The 27542-nt window shown below is 43.3% G+C and overlaps 1 protein-coding gene across 2 annotated transcripts in view; it reads left to right on the top strand.

The window, feature by feature from the left end:
* Positions 1 to 27542, top strand: part of LOC136678070 (serine/threonine-protein kinase BRSK2-like) — a 180370-nt gene that overhangs the window by 132556 nt on the left and 20272 nt on the right. For both annotated transcript variants that reach the window (XM_066655889.1, XM_066655888.1), the window contains exons 6-14: positions 6574 to 6607; positions 6705 to 6773; positions 8382 to 8528; positions 13240 to 13271; positions 15287 to 15451; positions 18578 to 18675; positions 18866 to 19016; positions 20979 to 21047; positions 25017 to 25077. In XM_066655889.1, coding sequence (XP_066511986.1) covers positions 6574 to 6607; positions 6705 to 6773; positions 8382 to 8528; positions 13240 to 13271; positions 15287 to 15451; positions 18578 to 18675; positions 18866 to 19016; positions 20979 to 21047; positions 25017 to 25077 — 826 coding nt within the window. The remainder of the gene's footprint in view (positions 1 to 6573; positions 6608 to 6704; positions 6774 to 8381; positions 8529 to 13239; positions 13272 to 15286; positions 15452 to 18577; positions 18676 to 18865; positions 19017 to 20978; positions 21048 to 25016; positions 25078 to 27542) is intronic.

The following is a 27542-nucleotide window of genomic DNA, read 5'->3' as shown; positions in this document are numbered from 1 at the left end:
AGCGCCTGTCGCCAGAGTCATTTAAAGGATGTTCATCTCCGCCGTGGCCTTGTAAACTTTCTCAGCCACTTTCCACCACACTTTCACAAAGGCCTGAACTACTTTGAGTGATGGGGTCAGGGGACATAAAGTAGATCCAGAGTGTTATCTGTTTATGTATAGCTTTGGTATTTGGATATGGTTATAATTAATTTGCAATGCTAGTTTAGTCTGTGAAGCCCTCTGGTGTCAATAGCCTATGACATGACTTAAGACCCTTTGTAGACTGATGCTGTAGATAGCTGATGAAGGTCCTGGCCAGTAAACCAATGAGATCCACTGCCTGATACTCCTGGTCACTGAAGCTCTTGGCAGATTACCAGCTTTAAAGCTGCTCTTATCTGCATGCATCAGGGAAAATAGGCAGTCCAGAGGCTCAATGTGACAGCGGAGATAAGTGAAGGACCGGGTCACGGCTAATAGACAGACAACAGAGTCCCACCAGGGCTTTCTCTCAAGTGGCCAATACAACCTGGACTGTCATAGGCTTTGCATCACCCGTCTGTTTATCTGGACAGACCTCGTTGCAGGTTCGTTTGACAGATTTACAGATGACCAGTGACACTTCTCAAAGTCACAGTCAAATCTTCTGCTGAAGTGAAACAAGGAGATTTAAAAACACTTGCCAAGTGTTTCTTCTGTAATAAAGAGTATTAATTGTTATTATTTGGTAGTATTTACAGTTGATGTTGAAACACTGCTGTGAGGATTTGATTGTGTTCAGCCACATAAACATTAGTGAGGATGATAAACGATTACCTTTGGGTCACAAACACCAATCCAACTAATTCCACTGGGATGAGATCGTACAATGCTGAGGGGTTTTATACCCCTCTTGCCGACTCTTGGCAGTGGACATGGTGACTTTAGGTCAAGGTCTGGGGGCGCTCACTTTTCCACTTCATGTTACTTACACTGCTCAACTATTTCCGTCTAATTCTGGCCACAGCATAAATTTTAGGAGACCCTAAATTTTAGGAGACAACAATGTCAAAATAACAAACAAAAACAGAGAGAGAGAGAGAGAGAGAGAGAGAGAGAGAGAGAGAGAGAGAGAGAGACCTTACCAAAAACAACAAAAAACAAAAAACAAAAGTGAACCAAAATACACAGATCTTCCCTAAATCCCTTACAAATAAAAAGCAGGAGAAACACAAATGACCTCAATTGCAATGGGTTTTTATGAGAACCAAGGACAACAACGAATCAGGAGTGGGAACGTGATACCAAGAACCAGAGGCAGCCAATCAGGAGAGGGAAGATGGTACCAATAACCAGAGGCAGCCAATCAGGAGAGGGAAGATGGTACCAATAAACAGAGGCAGCCAATTAGGAGAGGGAAGATGGTACCAATAAACAGAGGCAGCCAATCAGGAGAGGGAAGGTGGTACCAATAACCAGAGACAGCCAATCAAGAGAGGGAAGGTGGTACCAATAACCAGAGGCAGCCAATCAAGAGAGGGAAGGTGGTACCAATAACCAGAGGCAGCCAGTCAGGAGAGGGAAAGTGGTACCAATAACCAAAGGCAGCCAATCAGGAGAGGGAAAGTGGTATCAAAAACCAGAGGCAGCCAATCAGGAGAGGGAAAGTGGTATCAAAAACCAGAGGCAGCCAATCAGGAGAGGGAAAATGGTACCAATAACCAGAGGCAGCCAATCAAGAGAGGGAAAGTGGTACCAATAACCAGAGGCAGCCAATCAAGAGAGGGAAGGTGGTACTAATAACCAGAGACAGCCAATCAAGAGAGAGAAGGTGGTACCAATAACCAGAGGCAGCCAATCAAGAGAGGGAAAGTGGTACCAATAACCAGAGGCAGCCAATCAGGAGAGGGAAAGTGGTACCAATAACCAGAGGCAGCCAATCAGGAGAGGGAAAGTGGTACCAATAACCAGAGGCAGCCAATCAGGAGAGGGAAAGTGGTACCAAAAACCAGAGGCAGCCAATCAGGAGAGGGAAAGTGGTACCAATAACCAGAGGCAGCCAATCAGGAGAGGGAAAGTGGTACCAATAACCAGAGGCAGCCAATCAAGAGAGGGAAGGTGGTACCAATAACCAGAGGCAGCCAATCAAGAGAGGGAAAGTGGTACCAATAACCAGAGGCAGCCAATCAAGAGAGGGAAGGTGGTACCAATAACCAGAGGCAGCCAATCAGGAGAGGGAAAGTGGTACCAATAACCAGAGGCAGCCAATCAGGAGAGGGAAAGTGGTACCAATAACCAGAGGCAGCCAATCATAAGTGCTACACAAATTTACACATCATGGTTTAGTCGGCTCGCTTGAAAGAGCTGAAAAGCAGAGTACAGCCGAGTGGCGTAGGTACCGTGCAGTGGAAAAGCTACAGTAGTGTACTGGTAGTGTGCGTTGTATTTGTCTCAATGACTAAAAACCTTAACCCCTGCTTCATATCTGTCCTCTGTCTCATATTAGCACTTGCTTGTGGTCGCCCCAGTGCTGCGGTGCATTTGGATGGCGCTGGTGCTCTGTGGTTATTGATTGTTCCCTCATGGCTGGCTGGCCCATCTCTAAGCGCAGATATGACAGTTTTTAATTAAACACATTCATCTTTAGCCTCCTCGCGTGCTGTCGGCTTGACACAAATGTATTCTGTTTACCACGGGTAATGGACTCGGATTGAATAAAAAAATAAAAAAATAAAAAACGCAGACCTTACACACATGCATGCAGCATACGAGGGGGACTTGTGTGTGTGTGTGTGTTGTGCACTGCATCACACATTCCTCTGATTTGTAGCTGGGGCTGATTTTTTGCTTGGTGACTTGACCCAGTTTTGGAATTTGCGAGCCTCTTTTTCAAGCCTGTGGATGTTCTGCACTTCTGGTAACGTAGCAAGAGAAACATTGCCAACTTGGCCAAATAACTCGGACTATTCTTTATCTAGAACCGTGTTTATCTGCAGGAATGTCCACAGCTAGCATGCTAGCACTGTATTCCTCCCTTAAGTGCTTTTAAGGGAGCTGGTGATTTAGCGAGCTAATAAACTTGGTAACGGCATCAGAGCACATGTTCTGGGCCGTCTCTTATCTTTCAGAGGTGTTACTGCAGTTCTGCAGATGACACAATGGCGAAGTAGCGAGCTCCTTTGGACTCAGAACTATCCAGAACCGAGTGGAGAAGATTAAAGCCAAAAAAAGTTTGTTCTTGGTGTTTCTTCTGCCCTCCCCACTGTCAGACCAGCAGCAGAACCAGCGACACAATCTCAGGGAATTTTTCCGTTAGCCAGCGAGCACGTCCTGCTCTCAATGAGTCATTTCTTACCATCAGGCTCATTTCAGAGGGGCTTAAGCACCCCCCACGGCTTCCCTGATTTACTACCTTAATCCTCTATCATGTACACACACGCACACACACACACACACACACACACTGTCACCAGAATGGAGGGAAATCTCAAGTGTGCGTAATTCCTCCTTCCTCACTTCACCACGCAATGTGGCTCTGGAAGTGATTTGGATTTTTCCGACTTGTGCAAAACCTATTCACAGCGCTGTGATGTGCACGAAGTCTATTTTTGGAACGAAGGTAACCCTGGGTTGCCAGCTGCCTGCGACAAAAACGCACTGAGGTTGGATGGAAAAGTTCAGAAACCCAGGGTGGAGTGATGTATTGCTTGATTTTTTTGGAGTGAAAATAAATTAAACCTTTAATTTCTAGCGTGAGTTTAACGTGTACATGTTTGATTGAGGCGTGCCCAAACTTTTGCATTCACCTGTATGTGAAACAGTCTAATTAAGACAGGTTACTGTCCTAATGACTTTGTCATGTGTGACCTGTGTTTTACAGTGTGCTCTGCGTCAAGCGAATTCAAAAATTCCCTGTGACATCACAGAATCAGTGTATTTGAAACAGGCTGTTTGGTGGTTATTTGTTACATATGCATATTTTACTGAAGGACTATTATAGGGTCTGAGATCTGAGATGGGGGGGAGTGTGATGAGCTCTTGCCCCTCCCTGCCGTTGTACGCTTAGCTGAACCTATGTGTGCTTTTAGGTCCTTTACACCTTTATTTGCTACACATGGGAAAACATGGGAATTTCTTTTTTTAATTCATCCGAGAACTTACATTTACGTTTCGGCATAGCTGCTCGAGCTGAGGGTGGGTACATGAGCTTTGCCTGAGGTAAACAAGGACTACTGATGTGCAGACTGACCAATTAAATGTTTACAGAGAAGGTTATCGACCAATAACGGTAGCTCTACAGTCAGACCGTCCAATCAGAAGATTTTAGGCTACTTCACCACGCCCCCTTCTCACTCAAGCGAACCAATCGGAGTAGGGGAGGGCGGGACTAGTTTGCGAACAAAACTTCTCGAAGTTCTATGTAAGCTCTAGAAAAACAAAATGGAGGGACGTTTGTGAAATTCCGCCCAGACATTTTTTTAAGTCTAAAAAAGAGGACATGTCCGGGTAAAAGAGGACGTCTGGTCACCCTAGTTGATGTGAATTTCTTGCAAACCTCGCCAAACCCTAGCACTGAGTCTAACCTTTACTTCCTGTAAACCTAATCCTACATTTAACTGTAAAACTAATCATAACCTTAAACTTTACTATAAACCAAACTCAAAGCTCTAAAGGATAAGAAACAGCAGTGTTTTGTGGTTGTGTCATGCTATCGCTAACAGAAAACAGCACTGTATTTGCAGTTCCTTTTAGGTAAAAAGAGTTTATTTAAGAAAACAGTGCCACCGGTGGACAGGAGCTTGCTTCGTGAACATAAAACACCTGTGTAATACGACGAAGCATTCATTCATTCATTCATTATCTGTAACCCTTATCCAGTTCAGGGTCACGGTGGGTCCAGAGCCTACCTGGAATCATTGGGCGCAAGGCAGGAATACACCCTGGAGGGGGCGCCAGTCCTTCACAGGGCTACGATGAAGCAAAACATGCAAATGTTAAAAATACCAAGAGTGCTTTTTAGTTAAATATATTTTATTACTAAGATTTTAGGCTGCAACAATCTACACATTCTTCACGGGAAGCAAGGCATTTGCAAAGTTAATGTGTGCACTTTCAAGCAATGTTTCTGTCTGCATTGTAGGCTATTGATGTTATTCTGCTCTGCATTTTGAAAGGGTCCACCCACACAGAGCAGGAAGCCTGTGTTCTATAGAAAAGATCTCACTGTTCCTGTATGTGAGAGACATTGCACATATGGACAAGTCAGTATTAATCACCAGGAAAAAAGTGTTTTATTATAAACCCGACTGACCCTGTTTGTAAAATGAGGGCTGACTTCACTGTTCCCACATGTTCAGTGCTTCTTCTTTAATTAAAGTTATTAATCAGGGGTTATAGTCTTTACTGCACTATCTACATCTGCTGTTCTGGGACTTCTTTAGGATATACACTTATACATTGCTGTGAGAATTGGATTGAATTCAACCACAGAAACATTACACCAGGTATTGATCATCTTCTAAGGGCATTGGATGGCTTTATATCCCTGTGGCCAACTCTCCGCACAGGGCTTGGTGACCGATAACTCATGTGCAGCTACTTCAGTGATGACTGGATCCTCTTCAAGCCACAGAAAGCACCCTATAAAAGGTGTTTTAGCCTTGTATGTATATCCCATGTAGCGTCCATTACCTGCACTATATCCATACACGCTGCTCCTGATGCTGGTTGCTAGGGAATAATGATAATATTATAACATATAATGTTCTCCCTTCCAAAACAATGCCAACGCCACCACGTCTGAGATGGTTTTGTGAAGAATGTTGATTTAATTAGCCCGATTCTGACATGGCACCGCTTGCTCGCTACAAATTGCCCGCATTTGCATATATTTCCATAATGCTATGTAGCATGTGCAATCAGGGGACACCTCTTTACAGCAGAAAGGTTTTGCATTGCTCCGGTGAGGCCAACAGACAGCTTCGTCTGACAGCACCGTCAAACAACTGCAGCGTCCCTAGCATCACTCGTAAACACATTAAACAGTCCGGACAGTTAGAGCACTACACTTTTACACAGCTCCAGCAGCAAGTCATTAAAATCTAATGTTACATTATTGGAACATTCAGTAGTGACCGTGGAGGAGTGCTGAGGCCACGCCACCAACACAGCAGCCCATCAGCCATTGGAGGGGTATACCTGAAAGGCTGGAAGGGAATTCTTGTTTTATTATGTAAATATATATATATGTGTAGATACATGGATATGTGTTTGTTTGTGTATGTGTGAATGGATGCATGAGAGATTTCCAAAGGATTGTGGGAAATAAGTTTCTTTCTGTGTATATTATAGTTACTACTGCAGTACAGCAATAAACACAGCATGGGGCATCTTTTACTCAGTGATAGAAAACACAGTAGCAATGCCCGGGTTCCACACACTGATCCACTTTAGCATGAGCAGCAGAGAAATAACAACAGCTGCTCTGAGGGGTTCATTTGAATGAGTTACAGGGGACAAATTTTCTGAACGCGTTGTTGATGATGTATTAGGTAAGACAGGGTTGATGTGAAACATTCTCTCACTCCTTTCTCTCTCTCTCGTTTATTTTAGTTCTCCGCACTACGCCTGCCCAGAGGTGATTAGGGTAAGTGTACTCTCCGAGCCATCTCCTCTAATGGTGCTCTTAAACCAGGCTGCCCTCTAACCATCTCTCTCTCTCGTTCCCTCTCTCTCTCTCTCAGGGAGAAAAGTATGATGGGAGGAAAGCAGATGTCTGGAGCTGTGGGGTCATTCTCTTTGCACTTTTAGTGGTAAGTGAGGCTTTAATAAAACTGAGATGTTCCTCTGTGTTACATGTTATCGTACTGTGACTTTGTCTTTGGTAAAGACTGTTCATTCCTTTTTTTCAAATCATCTGAAAGCCTTATTGTGCCTTGTGTATTTATATACATCCTCTACAAGTAATAGATACAAGTAAGATACAAGTAACAGTCATTGTCTTGACTTCGATGGATTTGTTGTAAATGAAAAACCAGATACTTAGGACTTAGTTTGCAGTGGGCATCAGCACAAAAATATTATTACTGATGGATCTCTGGTAAAAGACATCAAAATACAACCCACAAACAAAAACTAGACCGTATGAAATAGAGCAGAGAACACGAGGCTACACCTGGCCAGCCGAGTCAGAGAGGAATCTGCTCAGTGAAGGTTTTCTGCTATTAAAGGTAATAGTAATCTTTCCAAAGGCCCGCTGCGGTGTCTCTAGAGCCGCTGAATCATCTTCATTACAGCAGAGAACAGGGGCAGAATTCTTTGTTCTCTGGAGTAAGCACTTACTGTTGAAGCTCTCCTTTATAAGATTTAAGGTTCATGGAGAGGATTGCAGCGATTCTACCTTTAATACATCAGCTGAAATCCTGCTCCCTCGCCTAAAGAGTGTTTGGTCACATTTTAAAATAATGTAATAACACGTATCCTCTGTGTAATTCTTTATGTACGTTGCGATCTGCCCTTGTTGTGATTAGCTATTGAGAATCTTCCATTGCCCCCTGATTCTTTCAACAATAAACTACTTGTAAAGACAATGTTCAAAAAAATCCTTTTCACAAAACTATTGAAAACAATGTCCCAGACTTTAGGCGACATATTTGTTTCCATTTCATGGACATTTCATGAATATTTAATGGGTCTAGCTTTTTGTTGTGACCAGGGAAACTGCAGCTAAGCGTTAAATGAAGGGAACAGAATGTGTAATCAAATTTTTACCCTGGCAGCAGCTCCCTGACCTCCTGATCTCAGAGGTTTTGGCCTGGTCGTGTGTTTGCGGTCCTGCGTGATCAGCGTCTGGATCGTAGCCTGAAGCAGCTGCTCCACCTTGATTACAAACCTGATTGATTCCTCCCTCCGCTGCTGTATTTGTGTTTTCCATTTCTGCTGTATGCACTTCAGCAAACAATCAGCTCTCCGCTGGAAAAGGAGCAGCTCTTCTCTCCTCGCTCTTCTCCGAGGCTTTACATCCGAGCTGGAATTGCTTTCCTGATGTTTTTTTTTTTTCCCCAGTCATTTGTTTTCTTTTTCACTGACAGTGGCTGCCAGCTTTAGTCTGATTACATCATCTGTTACATGGACCGCACATCCGTCACTTCTCGGTTTGGTCCCAGTCGTTTATCAGATGTCTTCCCAGGGTCGGGAGCTGTGGTGAACCTCACTGATGTAAAATAAAAAAACATACACAGAACTTGACACAAACCAAAGCTAACTGTCACTGATCTGAGGCCCTTTTCTTCTGTTTGGAAGCTCATAACCACGTCAGTTTTGTTAGTGATGTAGGCTCATGTAGCCTTAGACTTAGGATTTAAACCCTGTCCTGGGTTCTAGTGTTAACGCTCTTTGCTGTTTTGGTTTGTTGTTTTCAGGGTGCGCTACCGTTTGATGACGACAACCTGAGGAACCTGCTGGAGAAGGTGAAGTTGGGGGTTTTCCACATGCCTCACTTCATTCCTCCAGACTGCCAGAACCTGCTGAGGGGCATGATCGAAGTGGACGCAGCTAAAAGACTCACGGTCAGTACTCCAACACAGTACTCCATTGACAGCAGTCTATTTGGAGATAATTAGCTGTTAGCTACTGGTTCTATGTTTAATTAAAGTCAACAACATTTAATGTCACTAAAATAACCAATTATAGATTATGTAACAACTGGTCCAAATATTTAAATTAGAGGTTGTGCCTGAGAAGAAAGGAGGCTGTTGTTGTTGCAGGCAGAGGGTTTACCTCATTATCAGGAGATAAAAATTACTGATTATAAGTGCTTATATTTACACAGATCAATTAAAGCTTGTATAGGGAGGCACGGTGGCGGAGCAGGTAGTGTCGCAGCCACACAGCTCCTGGAGGTTGTGGGTTCGATTCTCGCTCCGGGTGACTGTCTGTGAGGAGTGTGGTGTGTTCTCCCTGTGTCTGCGTGGGTTTCCTCCGGGTGACTGTCTGTGAGGAGCTGGTGTGTTCTCCCTGTGTCTGTGTGGGTTTCCTCCAGGTGACTGTCTGTGAGGAGTGTGGTGTGTTCTCCCTGTGTCTGCGTGGGTTTCCTCCTTGTGACTGTCTGTGAGGAGTGTGGTGTGTTCTCCCTGTGTCTGCGTGGGTTTCCTCTGTGTGACTGTCTGTGAGGAGCTGGTGTGTTCTCCCTGTGTCTGTGTGGGTTTCCTCCGGGTGACTGTCTGTGAGGAGTGTGGTGTGTTCTCCCTGTGTCTGCGTGGGTTTCCTCTGGGTGCTCCGGTTTCCTCCCACAGTCCAAAAACCTACGTTGGTAGGTGGATTGGCGACTCAAAAGTGTCCATAGGTGTGAGTGTGTGAGTGAATGTGTGTGTGTGTGTCTGTGTTGCCCTGTGAAGGACTGGCGCCCCCTCCAGGGTGTATTCCCACCTTGCGCCCAATGATTCCAGGTAGGCTCTGGACCCACCGTGACCCTGAACTGGATAAGCGTTTACAGATAATGGATGGATGGATATATTCTACCTCTTTTCCACAAATGAGCACAGTTCTGGGTCTTAATGAAACATCTGTGCCCTGCTTTGGTCAAAATACCACAAGGACCAAACACCACATCAGCATTCTCCCCCTGTCTAAACAGCCCTGTTAAGAACAACCAGTTTGGGCACTTGTTCCTTTAATTATGTAATGAGCTGAGTGCACAGCAGTGAGGAGCGAGGAGCAAAAGCTCAGGTTTTTAGCTGTTCACTTTCAGTTCTCTTTCTTTCCTGTTCTTGTTTACTCCGATTTACTCAGTGTCTTATTTCTCCACGCTCCTTGTGTCTGTTTCGCTCCGTTTAAACTCCACATAAATGCGGGTCCAGCGCCCTCTTTGGAGAGACTCATACGAGGGGGGAATCAAAAAGTCTCTGCACTCTAAGATGCAGCACAATATCAGAATGACTTGTTTTATCCCATGTTTTTCTGGCTTAGGTAGCCCTTAAAGAGTGGATGGTGTTGTTTCACAGTGTGTGGGTTGGTGGGCATGGACGTGTCCCCTTTGAAAGAGTGGGACACAGTTCTCCTGTTCTTGCAGACAGGACACTTGCTCAGGAGAGCTGAATATATCTGCCCTGAATCCGGTGAATGGAGAATAAATTGAGTTGTGGTTTTCCGTCTTCTGACAGAAACTCCCTGTGTTCTGTACTCAACGCATTGCAACGCATTCCCCAACATCTTTGTTTCCGTATATCACTCCCATGAAAGACACCCAGGTGGTGACAGTAAAGAGAAAGCTACACACCCCGTCTCAGCAGGATCCCCTGACACACACACACACACACACACACACACACACACACAGTTTGATTCTCCAGACAAGTGCAGTGTGTTAAGCTGATCTCTAGCAAATGAGTCTGGGTTCGAGAGCCCGTCAGAATGAGCGCTGTCATTTCAGGTCAACACACAGCAGAACTAATCCAATACAGGCTTTTCTCATGTCTCTCTGCCTCTCTCGCCCAACCCCCTACACACACCCTTCTCTCTCTCTCTCTCTCTCCTTCCCTGCCTCTCTCGCCCAGCCCTTACCCCTCTAACTCTATCTCTCTTTCTCTTCTTCTGTCCCTGCCTCCCTCGTCCACCCCTCTAACTCTCTATCTCTCTCCCTGTCCTCTTCTTTCCTGCATGGTAGAGTGGCCAAGGGTTTAAGAGCTTATCTTAATACGGTTCTTTGAAATGTCCCTGTCCTTCTGCTTTCGAGTGAAAAATCAAATAGAAGGGTCTTCACACACTACATCTGACTGATTGGAAACAACAGCCCCTTGTCTGAGAGGAAGCCATGAAGAACGGGAAATCCTGCCAGGGGGGTCTCGTTCGTCTGATACCAGATCCGAAGCCCGCTTTTACTGTGTTCTTTCTGGAAGTCTTTATCAGGAGAAAAAAGACACATTTACATGCATTTAAATATTAGGCCTATAGTTTTTCTCAGTTTGTTTTGTTTCAAGTCCTGGGGGATTTAAGCCGTACGTATTGTGTTGTTGTTGACTGAAGTGGCTTGTGCAAAAAAGCCGTCTATATTCTGTATGAACGTTCTTATAATATCTACACAATGCACAATATTATTGCATTTTATATATATATATATATATATATATATATATATATAATTACTTACTGAAAAAGAAAACAAATCATTTATTTCTACTTTAATTTAAGGAAGATTATGGAACCCATAACTGGTTTAACACATGAAAATCCGCACTGAAACATGGTTTATGTTTTACTACATTTTATGCAAAATCTGGCATTTTTTGATTCAACATTGCCATTTACGGACTAAAGACCTTTCCATGATATTCCAGTGTCCTGTCCTCATTACCTGCATGTTTTTACACTTTTAAATACTTTTTTTTTTTTTTTGGGCGGCACGGTGGTGCAGCAGGTAGTATCACAGTCACACAGCTCTAGAGGCCTGGAGGTTGTGGGTTCGATTCCCGCTCCGGGTGACTGTCTGTGAGGAGTGCGGTGTGTTCTCCCTGTGTCCGCGTGGGTTTACTCCGGGTGACTGTCTGTGAGGAGTGCGGTGTGTTCTCTCTGTATCTGCGTGGGTTTCCTCCGGGTGACTGTCTGTGAGGAGTGTGGTGTGTTCTCTCTGTGTCTGCGTGGGTTTCCTCCGGGTGACTGTCTGTGAGGAGTGTGGTGTGTTCTCTCTGTGTCTGCGTGGGTTTCCTCCGGGTGACTGTCTGTGAGGAGTGTGGTGTATTCTCCCTGTGTCTGCGTGGGTTTCCTCCGGGTGACTATCTGTGAGGAGTGTGATGTGTTCTCCCTGTGTCTGCGTGGGTTTCCTCCGGGTGACTGTCTGTGAGGAGTGTGGTGTGTTCTCTCTGTGTCTGTGTGGGTTTCCTCCGGGTGACTGTCTGTGAGGAGTGTGGTGTGTTCTCTCTGTGTCTGCGTGGGTTTCCTCCGGGTGACTGTCTGTGAGGAGTGTGGTGTGTTCTCTCTGTGTCTGCGTGGGTTTCCTCCGGGTGACTGTCTGTGAGGAGTGTGGTGTGTTCTCTCTGTGTCTGCGTGGGTTTCCTCCGGGTGACTGTCTGTGAGGAGTGTGGTGTATTCTCCCTGTGTCTGCGTGGGTTTCCTCCGGGTGACTATCTGTGAGGAGTGTGATGTGTTCTCCCTGTGTCTGCGTGGGTTTCCTCCGGGTGACTGTCTGTGAGGAGTGTGGTGTGTTCTCTCTGTGTCTGTGTGGGTTTCCTCCGGGTGCTCCGGTTTCCTCCCACAGTCCAAAAAGTAAAAAGTCCAGACCAAGTAAAGTGTGAAATCACCCCTAGAGACAGGGTTATAAGTACCTTCCTCAACTGCTGATTGTTAGATATTATAGTTTCATTCAACTCTACAGTCAGTTCTGTGTAAAGCTCTTTTTTGTCCTGTCTTTTCATAACAAAGTTGATCCTGTGCCTGTTGTCCGTTGGAGTAATTGTGCCTATTGTTATTAACCCGAGAAGAACCCATCTTCTGAAAAGCGAAATGTCCCATCAGAGAGAGTTCATCCTCTCCAGCTGGCTGCAGGTTGTTCTTTCTGGCAGGTTCCGAGCTGAGTTTGAGGGGACGGGGAAGCGGCCAACTCCATCAGCGCAGTGTTGCTGGGAGAATAGCCTCCATCCCTCCGCTCAGCGCTGGCACACGCAGTACAATGTGTTGGAGATGATAGGAGAGCATTTCCATAATGTGGCCTGATGAGCCATTGTGGCAGCGATACCTTGCTGAGCTTGTTTCCCGCGGCCCGGCGCTCGCCTGCCTCTTGTTTTCCGATGGCTTTTGCGAGGCTCGGCCAGAGACGGGAGCCTGGCTCCATCGCCGGGCTCTGATGGAGCTGCTTTGAGGATCGTATTTATAGCTGGGTGTCATTAAGTCGCAGCTTAATATCATTAAGGCATTTTCCTCGCTGACACATAGCACTGAGATGACCCCCGCGAGCTTCCGTACTTGCGGCACCTCGGTTTTCTGGGCTAATTAGAGACGTGCTAAAGCTCGCTCTGTGTCTCTGTGGTGTCTCCAGTTACAGCTCCATGATCACAGGCTGGGACAACGAGGGCAGAAATTCGACTTTGCCAGCAGGGCACACACTCACACACACACACACACTGGTTGCCAACATGAAATGACTCCATTCTCTCTGCCCCCATGCCCCCCCACTTTCTTTGGACCCTTTTTCTAATTCCTCAGTCTCTTCTGTAATTGCATGATAATGAAATGATATTGATGAAAGCAGATTTCCCGCTGTTTCAATCTTCTCTCTTCTCTTTACAGTTAGAGCAGATACAGAAGCACACGTGGTACATGTGAGTATGAGTCTGAATTCTGGGTCTTGTGTGTGTGTGTGTGCTGCATTGATTGGAGTGTTTTCAGCACATATTCAGTACCCGTATACAATTTGGACACCTACTGAATGAGGGTTCTGTGCTTTATATGAATTTATTTCTAAAAAAACAAACCCCCAATGGCTTTAAAATGCCCTCTAAACAAGAAATGTTTAACAGCCAATGAGGCCTTCATGTGGACATCATGAAGCTCTTTATCTTCTTGAGAGAAGCCCAAGGCAGAGGAAGGCTCCTAGTTAAAACGTGTGTATGTTTTCGGTCACTGTTCTGTATTCAGTGAGCGACTCTGATGTCTTCACTGTTATTTAAAAATATGGAAAATATGGCAGCCTTCTGTAGTAGGAGCAGATATGTCCAACATTTTGACTGCTACTGAATGTTAGTGCGTTTGGTTTCATGAACACATTTGTATGCATCAGTGAACGTGAACTGTAGACACGACTGTTCTGATTAATGGAATGTCAGAGTGATGTTCAGTAGTAGGGGGGAGAGAGAGCGAAGGAAGGAAGGAAGGAGGAAGAAAAAAGACAAAGGGGAGACAGACCTGGGTAGGAGGGGTACAGAGAGTGAGTGTGTGTGTGTGGGGGGGGGGGGGTGTATGTGACTGATGTTATATTGAATACTTGATGTTATATTGAATACTCTACAGAGGGAGCGTGTTGAAGGCGACACAATTCCTATGTATTTCTTTCATGACGTAGCACAGTACAGACCAGGGGTCGGCAACCTTTACCACTCAAAGAGCCGTTTGGACCCATTTCACACAGTAAAGAAAACACTGGGAGCCACAAAACCCTTTTAAAATTTTAAATGAAATAACACGGCACATAACAGGTTTTTTTTTTTGCCTCTGTGCTGTGTATAAACAAACTATACTGTGTTACATTTATAAAATCAATGAACGACAGCAGAGAAAATGAAATAACATTTCTGCATGCAACAAAACATTTTTAACTCAGAAAAAAGACGTTGTGTTGACGGTTAAGTAAAATACTCAATGTCTAATTGAGTCTTTGTAGTAATGAAAAAAAACCGCCGAACTTAAATTATCCACTGGCAGCAAACAACAACGCTGTCCTCTCTCTGCGTGCCGTCATTATTTTACTGGCGCCGTGCAGTCAGCGGTTAGAAAGTTCCAGAAACCGCACACTGGCGGGTGTCGCACATCGGAAGTTGTGACGTATATTAAGAGCGACAAAAATAATTTAAATATTAAATATTAAAATATTTTAGATGTTACAAGATCGCCATAATCTTCATAGAATTACATTTTAAAAATGAACGAACTAAAATAAAATACATTTTAATTAAATACTCATTAATTATTTTCAAAAGCTGAGCCGCATCAGAGGGATCAAAGAGCCGCGGGTTGCCGACCCCTGGTATATACCGTTATTAAGGCTTGTTTCAAAATAATGTTTTATAATATTGTGTCCGTTTCAGTAATACTTTCGGCACCAAAACTGACAAACGCTGTTCTTATGCTGGGATGTTGGAATTTGCCTTTATATGTAGTTAGAATTAAATCCTTATAGTCTTCATAAATATCTTATTGTGCACATATTCATCAGCGTTTTAGAGGCAACAATCAGTGTCAGCAAATGCTTGTTTTCTCAGTGAGATATTCCAATGTGGATGTTTCAGGTCCTAAGTTTTGTAAAGTGCTGACAGGGCGACAGGTAGCATCTCCGCTATAGTGCAGTTTCTCCTGAACACTCCTCACTCTGTATTCACACACCGACATTTCCTTACTCTTAGCTTGAAGTGTGAGGACGCAGAGCCTTTTAAAAATGTATGGATGAAAAGATCAGGCGGGTCCTGAACAGCACACACACACACACACACACACACACACACATTCTATCCCAAATCCAAGAGCAGTGCAAAGAAAGTGTTCATAGTACAGAGACGTGACTGATCAGGACGTTCTTTTGTGAGTGGTGATATTAACCATTTCCTCCTCCTGCTGTGTCCAGAGGAGGGAAGAACGAGCCTGAGCCAGAGCAGCCCGCCCCGCGGAAAGTGGCCATCCGGACGCTGCCCTCGGCCGAGGACATCGACCCGGACGTGCTGGAGAGCATGCACTCGCTCGGCTGCTTCCGAGATAAAAACAAACTGATGAAGGACTTGCTTTCGGACGAGTGAGTAACTCTGAGTGGAGGAGAGAGAGTCAAATTTGTCTGCTGTAGTCCACCATCACTGTTTTGATATCAATGGTTAGTTATACAGAAACCAGCAGGCTCCAGTATGTTCACAGTGGTGGTGATAGCTACCAAAGTTCATCCGTCTGGTGCCTATCGTTCCCACTGTCAACAGTAATGGGGCTTTTTTGGTACCTACACAACTCTACTCTGCTACTTTTGCTTTTCTATCTACTGTCTCTCATGGGGGTAGTAGAAAATGAACCAGGTACCAGAATGCAAGTAGAGTGAGGTAGGGTAGGTGTCGTGCAGTGGAAAAGCACCGTAAGTTTCTACAGGATAGTGCATTTCACATCAACCCATTCTGAATGAGTATTTACACCTAAATGGCTTAATTACTGATTAACGTAATTGTTATTGTGGCTGAATGCCATCCAATCTTCACAGAAATCTTCAGACATTTTGTATTTTTATTTATTTATGTCTTTGTAATTAGTTAATTAATAAATTAACCAATGACTTTAAATGGTATCAACCAACCATCACTGGACATTGACATATGTGTAGCCCTTTAATGAAATGGTTAATGCACTTAATTAAGCAGGTGGTCCGTGCTGTAATAATCAGTGGGCCTAAATAATCAGCCCCAACGTCCACTAACTCCTCCCTGAAGCTTGTTGGAGTCTCCCTCAGTGACACTGTTTGTTTTGGGACGCCGTCTGCTGAAGTGTGGAAGTATTTTACGGCCGTTTCTCAGAGCGAATAAACCCACAGAGCATCAGCCGTTAGCCGCGGGCCGTTAGCGAAGGTCTGTTCCCTTTCCCTCGTTCATCATCCGCCCAAAACTCCTGCAATTACCACCTGCACCATCCACCGTGGAGGCTCAGCTTCCTCTTAATGCAGCTGATGGATGAACAGCTCTTTTCCCCTAAAGCACTTCAGCCTCTCTCTCCCTGAGCACTTTCAACAGAGGGGGGCCATTCACCCCCCTCATTTACACCCCCCCCTCCCCACTTTACCACCACGCCCTCCAAAACCACAGATCTACTGCTAATTCTCATGGCATCTCTTAACGCCGCACTCCTACACTCACACGCAGGTGGTTTGTCTTTGTCTCGTCGGCCGGTGTCTCCAGGGACAAGGTTCTCTCCTCTTTGTCTTGATGAGTGTTTCTGTGTGTTGGGGAAATACTAAAATCTGTGGATTTTCTTTTCACTTTTAGTGATTCATTCAAGAACATTAAACATTTTTGCTGAAATATGTATTAAATAAATGACATACACTTCTCTCTCTCTCTCTCTCTCTCTCTCTCTCGCACGTGTACACACACATTTCCCTATTTGAGCCTTGAGCTGTTATATAGCATTAATTTTCTCTATTAAAAGTTTTGTGACCGAAGCTAAAGCTCTGACTTAAAACTTTTACTCAGCAATTGAAGGGTTTCTAAGAATTACACAGAGATAAAGTGGAAAAAGTATGGTTTCCTCTAACCAGGTTGTTATACTTATTACACTTCACATTTATCATCCAAAAATACACGGAAGTGCTTGCGTTTTAACTTTATTTTTGTTGTGATTATATTTTTTAATCATTAAACACTACTAGTGTTCTCCCTGTGTCCGCGTGGGTTTCCTCCGGGTGCTCCGGTTTCCTCCCACAGTCCAAAAACACACGTTGGTAGGTGGATTGGCGACTCAAAAGTGTCCGTAGGTGTGAGCGTGTGAGTGAATGTGTGAGTGTGTGTGTGTGTGTTGCCCTGTGAAGGACTGGCGCCCCCTCCAGGGTGTATTCCCGCCTTGCGCCCAATGATTCCAGGTAGGCTCTGGACCCACCGCGACCCTGAATTGGATAAGGGTTACAGATAATGAATGAATGAATGATTAATATTGTGAAAACACATATTTATAACACAATAAAGACATAACCAATGGTGTTTTTGTGAATAGCATTTTCCCATTTTTCTAGTTGAACTCTTTAAACTCTGAGGCAGTGAAGACTGAAGCCCATCTGCTCACACACTGTTTGTTTCTAGGGTCTAATCAGTGACTGCTTCTAAATCAGTGCCTCCAACACTATCTATAGACAACACCATCTTACTGAGGGATACATAACCTCCAAGCTTCCAAACTAACAAGAACAAGAGCTTGGAAAAGGTCATATGTTTTGCCCAGTTTCTGTTCTTTAAATCCTTCCACTTCCTGTTCAAAACAGTCCGTAGATAACCTCATTATTACAGTGTGTGTGTGTGTGTTGCCCTGTGAAGGTCTGGCGCCCCCTCCAGGGTGTATTCCCGCCTTGCGCCCAATGATTCCAGGTAGGCTCTGGACCCACCGCGACCCTGAACTGGATAAGGGTTACAGATAATGAATGAATGAATGAATATAAATAGAAATACACTTACCTTGCCTTCTAAATATAATTCCATTGTGTTTATCTTTCATTGATTCTTTTATTTTACATTATACAAAATATTCTTTACTAAAAACTTCACTCTTAAAAAGGGAGGATGTGATTAATGTCTGTTAATCTTACCATTTATTTTAATTAGTTCATTTTCAGTTAATCAATGGACAGCACTAATGATGACCATTTACTTAATAACAAGCGTAAAACATTGGTATGCTGATATCTAGGAGCAGTTCCACCTTAAATAGTGACGCAAATGTAGCACCTGAGGCTACTACAAAAGTTAAGGTGGAACTGGAAGGTTCAAATAAGAAGCTGAATTCACAGAAGAGTTGGGAGTGGGTGATAAATTATGAAACTCTATGTGGGACTCTTCAGATGGTGTATGATGCCCAAACGTTTACCCGAAGTCTAGCAGCACTCATCTGACATCACTGCAGACTGGCAGAGCTCCTACAGAGCACCACTAGTCACCTAGTTGGTTCTGATGATCAATACGGAACACTCGAAAACCGTAAAGGGGTAAAAGAAGAAGTGGGATTCACCCCAACTCGTTCCAAAAGTCTGACCAACTCAGTTTCAATGCCCCACAGCCTAGGGGCGATATAAAACCTGTGTGTGTATAGTGGAATAATCGTGTCCACAGCTTGTCCATAGCTCCATCCTAAGGTCTTCATTGCTCTCTCAGACCCTCCTACTAATCTAACCTGTTCATTCTAGTGACAACCAGGAGAAGATGATCTATTTCCTGCTGCTGGACCGTAAAGAGAGGTATCCCAGTCACGAAGACCAGAACCTGCCCCCTCGCAATGAGATTGGTACGGACCACCTTTATTTCCTCTTCCTCTTACTAACTCAGATGTGGACCCTGTCCAGCCCACTCGTCTCGTTTAGGTCTAAAAGCATTTTATTAAGCTCTTAATCTGTTGTAATTACTGTACAAGATCCTGTAATGACCTGACTAGCTCCTGTAATGACCATATTAATGATTGCTTGCTGGGCTCTCAGACCCTCCCAGGAAGAGAGTGGACTCTCCACTGCTGACCAGACACAACAAGAGGAGGCCGGAGCGCAAGTCAATGGAGGTGTTGAGTGTGACAGAGGGAGGCTCTCCTGTTCCTGTCCGACGAGCCATCGACATGACCCAGCATGGGCAGAGGTATACAGACCCTCCCCCCATTCGATGCCCCCACCCACTTGCTTACAGAGGATGTCAGCGAATACACTACCTTTCAAAAGTTTGGAATCTTTCAACAAATTATGTTTAAATGCGATTAAATGCTTCCAGGGAAAAGTCGCCATGTTCGTATGCTGTTGTTTATGTCGTATAATGTAACGAGTGGTCAGTGCCACAGCCGAGTAATACTCTTTTGAAACAGCAGTGTTCCAAAACCAGTTGCAAACAGACGAATTCAGGCAGCCAGGCTTTCTTACATCATAAATCTAATGAACAAATCCCATCAATCCGAGGGGTGGGACTTTGAAGTGGTGATGCAGGAGCAGGCAAATTCAGTTTAAGGCAGTGAACCCCCCGACAAACCTAGCCGTGCTAGTACAACAGCCCCAGGCTCCCACTTTGGGAACCACTGCTCCGGTTTCCTCCCACAGTCCAAAAACACACATTGGTAGGTGGATTGGCCACTCCAAAGTGTCCATAGGTGTGTATGTGTGAGTGTGTGTTGCCCTGTAAAGGACTGGCGCCCCCTCCAGGGTGTATTCCCGCCTTGCGCCCAATGATTCCAGGTAGGCTCTGGACCCACCGCGACCCTGAATTGGATAAGGGTTACAGATAATGAATGAATTAACTAATTAATTAATTTATAAATAAATACCTTTAATTATGTCAATACGATAACCATATATAATTAGTAGGTGTTTAATTGAGGGCTGGAATTTTAATAACCAAATTTAAAATGTATGTTTGTGTACTTTTAAGTGAAGCAAGCAGACATTTTCCTGAAATTAGATTTTCTTTAATGAAAACAATGATTCCAAACATTTGAATGACTGCATTAATTCGCTTTCAGGACAAAACCTTGTTACCCAAGAGTTTCTTGGTCATTTCTGCTATTGGAAGTGGCCAGTGGACCTTTAAAATCTGTGAATATTCGGTAAAACCAAAGCAGTCACATTGAAATCCACTGAACGTTGAAGTGTTTTCCTTCTCCAACTGTAAATGTACCATTTTAGAACCGGGAGGTTTTGTTCTGCCAGCGACAATACAATATTTATAAGTGAACATCCATCATAACGTTCAGAGGGATGTATGTTCCCTGAGCAGTTTTGCAGCTAATCGCGCTTCTGAGTGAAATTTGGCTCGATTCATGGCATTGTTTCACTTTCACCCGGATCTCTGTGAGAGGTTGGAGCAGAAGCTCTGAGAATGGAAAGGCATTGTGGAGATACAGTACAGGTTCACTGTGTCTTTATGATCCTTTACTCATCTTTGTTTTTATTGTTATATGTTACCATTCCCATAAACCTCACAACCATTGTCCACCGAGTGCGTTTACATTCACAGCAGTAGGATGATCACCGTCAGTATCAGGTGTCAGCAGTTATCTGATTATCCGTGTGATCCTGTGGGTCCTGTGATTAGTCCTGGATGGATCTGACTGTTCAGAACATGTGTACCTTTACCCTGATTTCTTGTATTCATCTGCACATGTGCGAAAGCAGAGTAAACGGTAAACACTAAAGCTTTATAAATGTACTGAAATCTTAATAAATAAATAAATTTAAGCACTTAAAGTTTTCTATGAATCAAAAACCAATGGCTGATGGGACATATTTTGTCCCGTGCCGTTGTCAGTGGCTGAGCCTGATCACTGGGTGACTCATGTAGACTGTGTTTTTCATTATCAGATGCTGTAATGCTTGTACAATTTAACATCTGATCCTTTGACTGATCACCAGCTCGGCAGATAGTTGTGCAAATGTAAACACACTCTCAGCTGATGCTTTGGCAAACGTTTATGGTCATTTTATTTATTTAATTTATTATTAATTTCAATTACAATGCAGAGTCATTTATCGGTGCAGCCCCAGGGCGCTGTGCCACAGAGCAGTGCTTCTGGATGTAGATGTAGTGTAGTAATCACCGTCTCTGTTCTTTCTGTAGTAAATCTGTTTTCAGTAAAAGCCTGGATATTTCTGATGCCCACCCCAAAGTGCAAAGCAAAGAAGAAAGGTATAAATCAGCGCCGTTCTCTTCTCTCTCTCTCTCTCTCTCTCTCTTTCTCTCTCTAGCTCTGAAGATGCAGCGGGGTTTTCATTCTCCTCAGCTCAACTTACTGTAGGCCCATATTTAGAGCCTGAGCCACTGACACTGAGTGGATGTGTTATAATTGGAGAACTTATCTCCACTCTGAAGTTTCTGTATTGCTTTTTTTTAAATAGCGCTGTTCGTCCGACGAGCGGAGATTAGCTCGGGACTGAACTTTAAGGAAATGAAGGTAGTTGAATAAGAATGAATAAGGGTTTTTTTTTTTGTCCCCTCAGTTTTGGCAAAGCTGCGCCCCTCTGGCTCTCGCGCACACATCAAAAGCATCTTATCTCCCTTCTCTCGCCTTTCATGTTTCCGTTTGATGTCTGGCGTTTTTCTGTCCCGTGGTAGATCCCAATTTGAGGTTAATTTCCTGCGTCTCTGTTGTTTTGCCGCTGTCTGTCCTCCCTCGGTCGCCCGCGTGGTTTGTTTGCTCGCGTGTGAGTGTGTTTTTTTGAGATTTGGAGGTTATTTTGCTTACTGTATTTTTTTTATTCTTCTTTTTTTCTCTGACCTTGTGAGACTTTTGAAGTAGAAGTTTTCACTGTCCACTTCTATGTTAGCGTTAATGAGTTAATGGAATCACCTCTGACCCTGAGATCTGGTTTGAATCAGGAGTCAGTTTCTCATTTATCCACTTCATCCAGACGATTTATTATTGTTATTATTATATATTTTTTAAATTTCATATCACAATATTGTTTTCCTGTCTACCTATAAGTTGGTTGGTAAACAGTGTTCATCCTTAAACATATCCACTCATCACCTCCATTCTTTATGGAAATTAAGCTCCAAAAAACATCAGTTTGCTTTGAATTCTTGTGTTTTTATGATGTCAAACAATCCAGTGCATTTATTTCCACCTGATTCAACCTCAGAGTTTAGCTCCACCCATTCACACTGAAATTATAAGGAGTGTTTCAGCCAGGACTGCACTGGCCAATCAGAACAGAGGTCGTATTAAAGGCACGGCAACAACTTGTTGAATTCTGAGGGAAAAGGAGAGGTTGTAAAATGTTATTTTTTAAAAGGACTGTCATGGGGAGAAAAATTAACAACAAACAAGGCACTGCTAAATTTAGACCCTTAAATTGTAAAGTAATTTAGGTTTAGGGCAAATTATATTTGATTAAAAGCTCCACTGCATCTTTACCACAGACCTCTTTACTAACCTTTCACGCCAGTTTCCTCAGACACACTGCCTCCTATAGAATAGCTTCTGTCTTTCCTCTTCATTCGTTCACCAGTGGATTTTTAGTAAAGCTTATTTTCTCACGTGGATGTGTTTCCTCTCGTAGTTTCTTCTTCTGCGTGTCTTATAATAACCCATGCTGGTGCTTCACATGTTCTTACTACATTGTTTTCAATCTGCATCAACAGCGAAGAGAGCTTTGTTCATATTTTATACAGTGATGGAAAACACGCAGGTTAAGATGTGATTCCACACGCTGACTGGTTTTCACAATGACCACAGGGCCATCAGCACATTCCCAGAAGGGATCAGCAGCAGGACGTTCAGTTCCATAGGGTTAAATAGCGTTAGCATAGCAGTGTTTAACATTTAGCTGAGCGTAAACTTCAGAGTGAACAACTGTACATTTTACAGGTTACCATTTAATTTTAATATTGTTAACTTTACACTTTACGCAAATAAACATAAAAACACGTATGTTAACCCCTTAAATGCCTTTGACCAATTGACTGATCCAAACTTTTATGGCAACTAGCAATATATCAGTTACTGAATAATAACCTAGGATATAATATGTTTTGGGTTTTAAGGGGTTAAAATATATAGCAATGTACATCACATCATGTTTTCCCATTGGTCTTTAATGACTGAAAGTAAGTGAACATTTCTTCATGAATTTATGATGTGTTACTCGTGGCTAATTAAGACATAGAGAGATAGACATATATATATATATATATATATATATATATATATATAGAGAGAGAGAGAGAGAGACATATATATATATATATATATATATATATAGAGAGAGAGAGAGACATATATATATATATATATATATATATATTATATATATATATATAGAGAGAGAGAGAGAGAGAGAGAGACATATAGAGAGACAGAGAGTGAGAGAGAGACATAGAGAGAGAGAGAGAGAGAGAGAGAGAGAGAGAGGAGTAAATGTGTATGGTGTTGTGATTTTCTGCTCAAGTGATCAGAGACATTTTGGGACTGCTGGATAACACACATTGGAGTAACACGTAATTGATCAGTTTATGGATCAGATGCTTCCTCAGAGTCTGATCTCACGAGCGGGAGTTGACATATTTAATGATGATTTACTGTTTCAATTTCCTCTGGTGACAAACCCCGTTGTGTCCACGGCCAATTAAACCCCGGACGCTCTCCGGAGTCGTCCACGTCCACTGTCCAGTGTAAAACTGCGATGAAAGATAAAGGCAGAAGCTAATTGTGAAGGAGATTAAAGGTTTACATCTTACTTACTGTCAGACAGATTACAGTATCTCCAGAAGTGTTTCAGATCAACAAATTGCACATTTCCATCAAACTGGCCATTTAAAAAGAGCAAGGTACACGCTCTGTAGTGTTTACTGCATCACTGAGTAAAGCTGTGGGATTTTATAATAAACAATAACCTCTACTTTAATCAAATAGCAAACAATACAACATTTTTCATTTACTCCAAACTGTAATACAGTGTCCTGAGATCAAGAGCAGTGATTATGTTTAAAGTTTTAGGTGTACAAGTACAATTTAAAGTGTTTTTTGATGTAACATATAACTGTAATTCAAAATTCTTTTGTCGTTTTGTGGTAACTGTGGTGTAGTAAAAATCACAATTGTCATTATATTAAACTAAAAATAACTTAAATAAAGTTTAAAAATAATTTAAGTAAGAACGCATGTAAAATATGTTCCGAAATACGGATCCGAAATACGTGAGAGTTTTGGTTTTGATTATTTACGGATGGTGGGTTCGATGTTAGCGATGTACACTTCATTGTTATGCAGCAGTTGCCATAAAATAACAAAAGAATATTTGAAATTTGAATTAGTTTTATGCTACACAAAAATTAAATTTAAATTGTGGGCGGCACAGTGGTGCAGCAGGTAGGTGTCGCAGTCACACAGCTCCAGGGGCCTGGAGGTTGTGGGTTCGATTCCCGCTCCAGGTGACTGTCTGTGAGGAGTTGGTGTGTTCTCCCTGTGTCCGCGTGGGTTTCCTCCGGGTGCTCCGGTTTCCTCCCACAGTCCAAAAAACACACGTTGGTAGGTGGATTGGCGACTCCAAAGTGTCCGTAGGTGTGAATGTGTGAGTGTGTGTTGCCCTGTGAAGGACTGGCGCCCCCTCCAGGGTGTATTCCCGCCCTGCGCCCAATGATTCCAGGTAGGCTCTGGACCCACCGCGACCCTGAACTGGATAAGCGGTAACAGATAATGAATGAATGAATGAATAATATTTAAATTGATTAATAAACGTAAGGCAGGTTTAACTGTATTAAACTCATACCGTGATAATGATATTCCCCTCCAGTACTGACTCTTATTATCCACCATTGTAGTAAATGTTACAGAACGTGTAATGATTGATTACACATTAAACATGAAACTATTTTTTCACTCTAACATTACAGTTCAGTTCTTTGAGAGCAAGACATGGAATAGCATTAATGTAAAAGCCTCTCCTTCTGAAATATATCAGTCTTTAAGTAGATTATCTTACTGTAGAGTCCCATTATACAAGGGCTGTTACACTTTAATGGCAACGTCTCTCTGAACAAAACCAGCCACTTTCAGGTTTAATGCCGTTTAGTAAAAAAGCTTAGAAATGTATCTGAGATTGTCAGAGTATTATCACCATGTCTTAACTGTCTCTGTCCAAATCTGTGTTGCATTAGGTCACGGTCCATCAGTGGAGCTTCATCCGGTCTGTCTACCAGTCCACTCAGCAGTCCACGGGTAAGCTCTCCGTCCACACTCGGCTCTGTCTGCCTGGGCCACTCCCAAATCACACTCCCTACCCATTCCCTAGATAGGCACCCTCCAGAGGGGATGATGTCTATCTACAGAATGCGGATGAATGGATAACTCATTGCTATCACAGTCTCTGTTTATGCCTGAGGCATGCAGAGGAACTATGCATTCCCTTCCATTTTATAATATTACATTATAAAAAAATATCAGTCTGTAGAGATTACTTATTGTCTCGGTTCCTCGGTTACGGTTCCATTTCACTCCTGTATCTGAAGACTATGCATTGGTTTCTATATTCTGATTAATTTGTCGTGGAATAAAAATACGTAGAATGTAATAAACATTGGATTTTAAACCTAACCTTAACCATGAATTGCTATTGGTTTTTATCAACATCTAGGAAGTCAGTCTAGTGCCATTTAAAGGGTCCGTGTTATTAAGTTATGAGGCGTTCTTCATCCTGTACTGCTATTTTTGAATTTTGAATACAGGGCAGCCAATCAGAACAGAGATAATTAACACATAACATAATCTCAAAGCATTACACAATGGTCATGTGAAATAAACGATGGCTGATTTGCTTCATAATTTAATACACAGAGTTTGGGATTGGGAATAAGTATGTGAGAAAATGGAGGAAGTTAGCCCACCAGGCCGTCCTCTCTCAGATTAGTCAACACTGGCTGATTTGCACGGGGCACAGCCTTTGTCCTGCGGGCCGCGCAAACAAAGCTAGCCTGCTGAACCGCTGAGAGATTTATCCGATTTGCATTAGCAGCCTGCGACTCTGGGAATACGGAACCGTGAGGAGAGCACGGGTTACGTCTGTAAACGATGTCATCCTGCCGTCTCAGAGAAGAGAGAAGGGGCTTTTTTTTTATTAACTGCACTCTATGCCAAAGACTTCAAAGCCAGCTTTCAGTAGCCAAACGGTGTGGATTATTAGCCATGCTCCAGGCCCAGGTTTTCATCTGAAACACTGGTAATGCAGTGAAATTGCTGCCTGCCTCTGCTAATAGAGCACGCATTACTGCAAGTGCAGTCAGAAAGCAATGCCCAGCATAATTAGCACTAATCTATTCCTCATTCAGGGGATTGTAGCCCTGAGACACTGGAAGGCCTCAGTTGCTAATGGCTCGGTAAAATCTGAAAATCCCACTTCCCTTACTTACAGTAGGGCTTCGGCTGGATCCAGCTTTTACAGTTGACTTGTTTGAACTGGCTAACCGATTACAAATCCACCACTAAGTCTTCCCAATATGCTGCCTTTGAGTTACGCGAGTGAATTCCCCGCAGGATTCTGCCCAAAGCCTGCTTTGAATCCGCTCTGATCAAATATTCTAAAAGTCTGAAATATTCTGCTGCCTCATACCTACTGCAGTGTGTTCCGCACAGACGGGGGGACGGATAAAAGACGGCTTTTGTACCAAGCTCGTAGGGAAACGGGGGCCTTTGAGTTACTCTGTCAAAAACTCAGCGGTTACAACCAAGCCCTGATAGCCTGCACTTCACGGAAACACCGATTTTACAGCATGCTTCTAAAAAAATGCTTTTGATCTTATTTTCTAGTATTTTAGCTTTTACCATACTGTTCAGAAGGTTGGAACCGCTTCTCATACACACAGACACATATATATAAATATATATTGTTACTGTGAAAGATCTCTGTCAGCACTTAAAAGATAATATTTAAATATTTAATTTTAGATGTTTAACACGGTAGCTTCAGTGTTTTGGGCATGTTGCTCACCTGGAGACTTTATGAAATATTTTGGATATTAATGTAGCTTCGGACATCATTCACAATGTTATACAGCTTTCACGATCATTGTTTTAAAATCACTAATAGTTCGTAAAGACTAGCCTCAATGAATTAAAGCATATTCAATGATCAGCCTTAACATTAGGACACTTACTGTCCATTCTCTCAGCTCCGCAATTACAGACTGGAGTCCCATTTGTTGCTCTGTATACACGGCTTGCCCCTTTCACCCTGTTCTTCAGTGGACAGGACTACCAAAGAGCAGGTACGATTTGGATGGAGGATCATTCTAAGTGCTGCAGTGACACTGATGTGGTGGTGGTGGTGGTGGTGTGTTAGTGTGTGTTGCACTGGTACAAGTGGATCAGACACAGCAGTGCTGCTGGAGTTTTTAAAGCCCTCAGTGTCACTGCTGGACGGAGATTAGTCCACCGACTAAAAGTATCCAGCCGGCAGCATCCTGTGTCCACTGATGAAGGACTAGAGGGCGAGTGTAGAATCAAGGAGGTGGTCATGATGTTAGGGGTTGATCGGTGTATGTATCTACAACCAATTCATCATTCCTAACTTCTGAGCAGTAGCTTTAGCGCAGCGTTGTTGATATGTTTTTAAAATGTTCGGAATATGACGTGAAGTCTGTACTTGCGCCATGGTTTCCGTACGTTACTCGGACAGAGGCTTATCACCC

Source organism: Hoplias malabaricus, chromosome Y, assembly GCF_029633855.1.
Source record: "Hoplias malabaricus isolate fHopMal1 chromosome Y, fHopMal1.hap1, whole genome shotgun sequence".
In the NCBI taxonomy this organism is placed as follows: Eukaryota; Metazoa; Chordata; class Actinopteri; order Characiformes; family Erythrinidae; genus Hoplias; species Hoplias malabaricus.
This window is presented reverse-complemented; position numbering and strand designations above follow the sequence as displayed.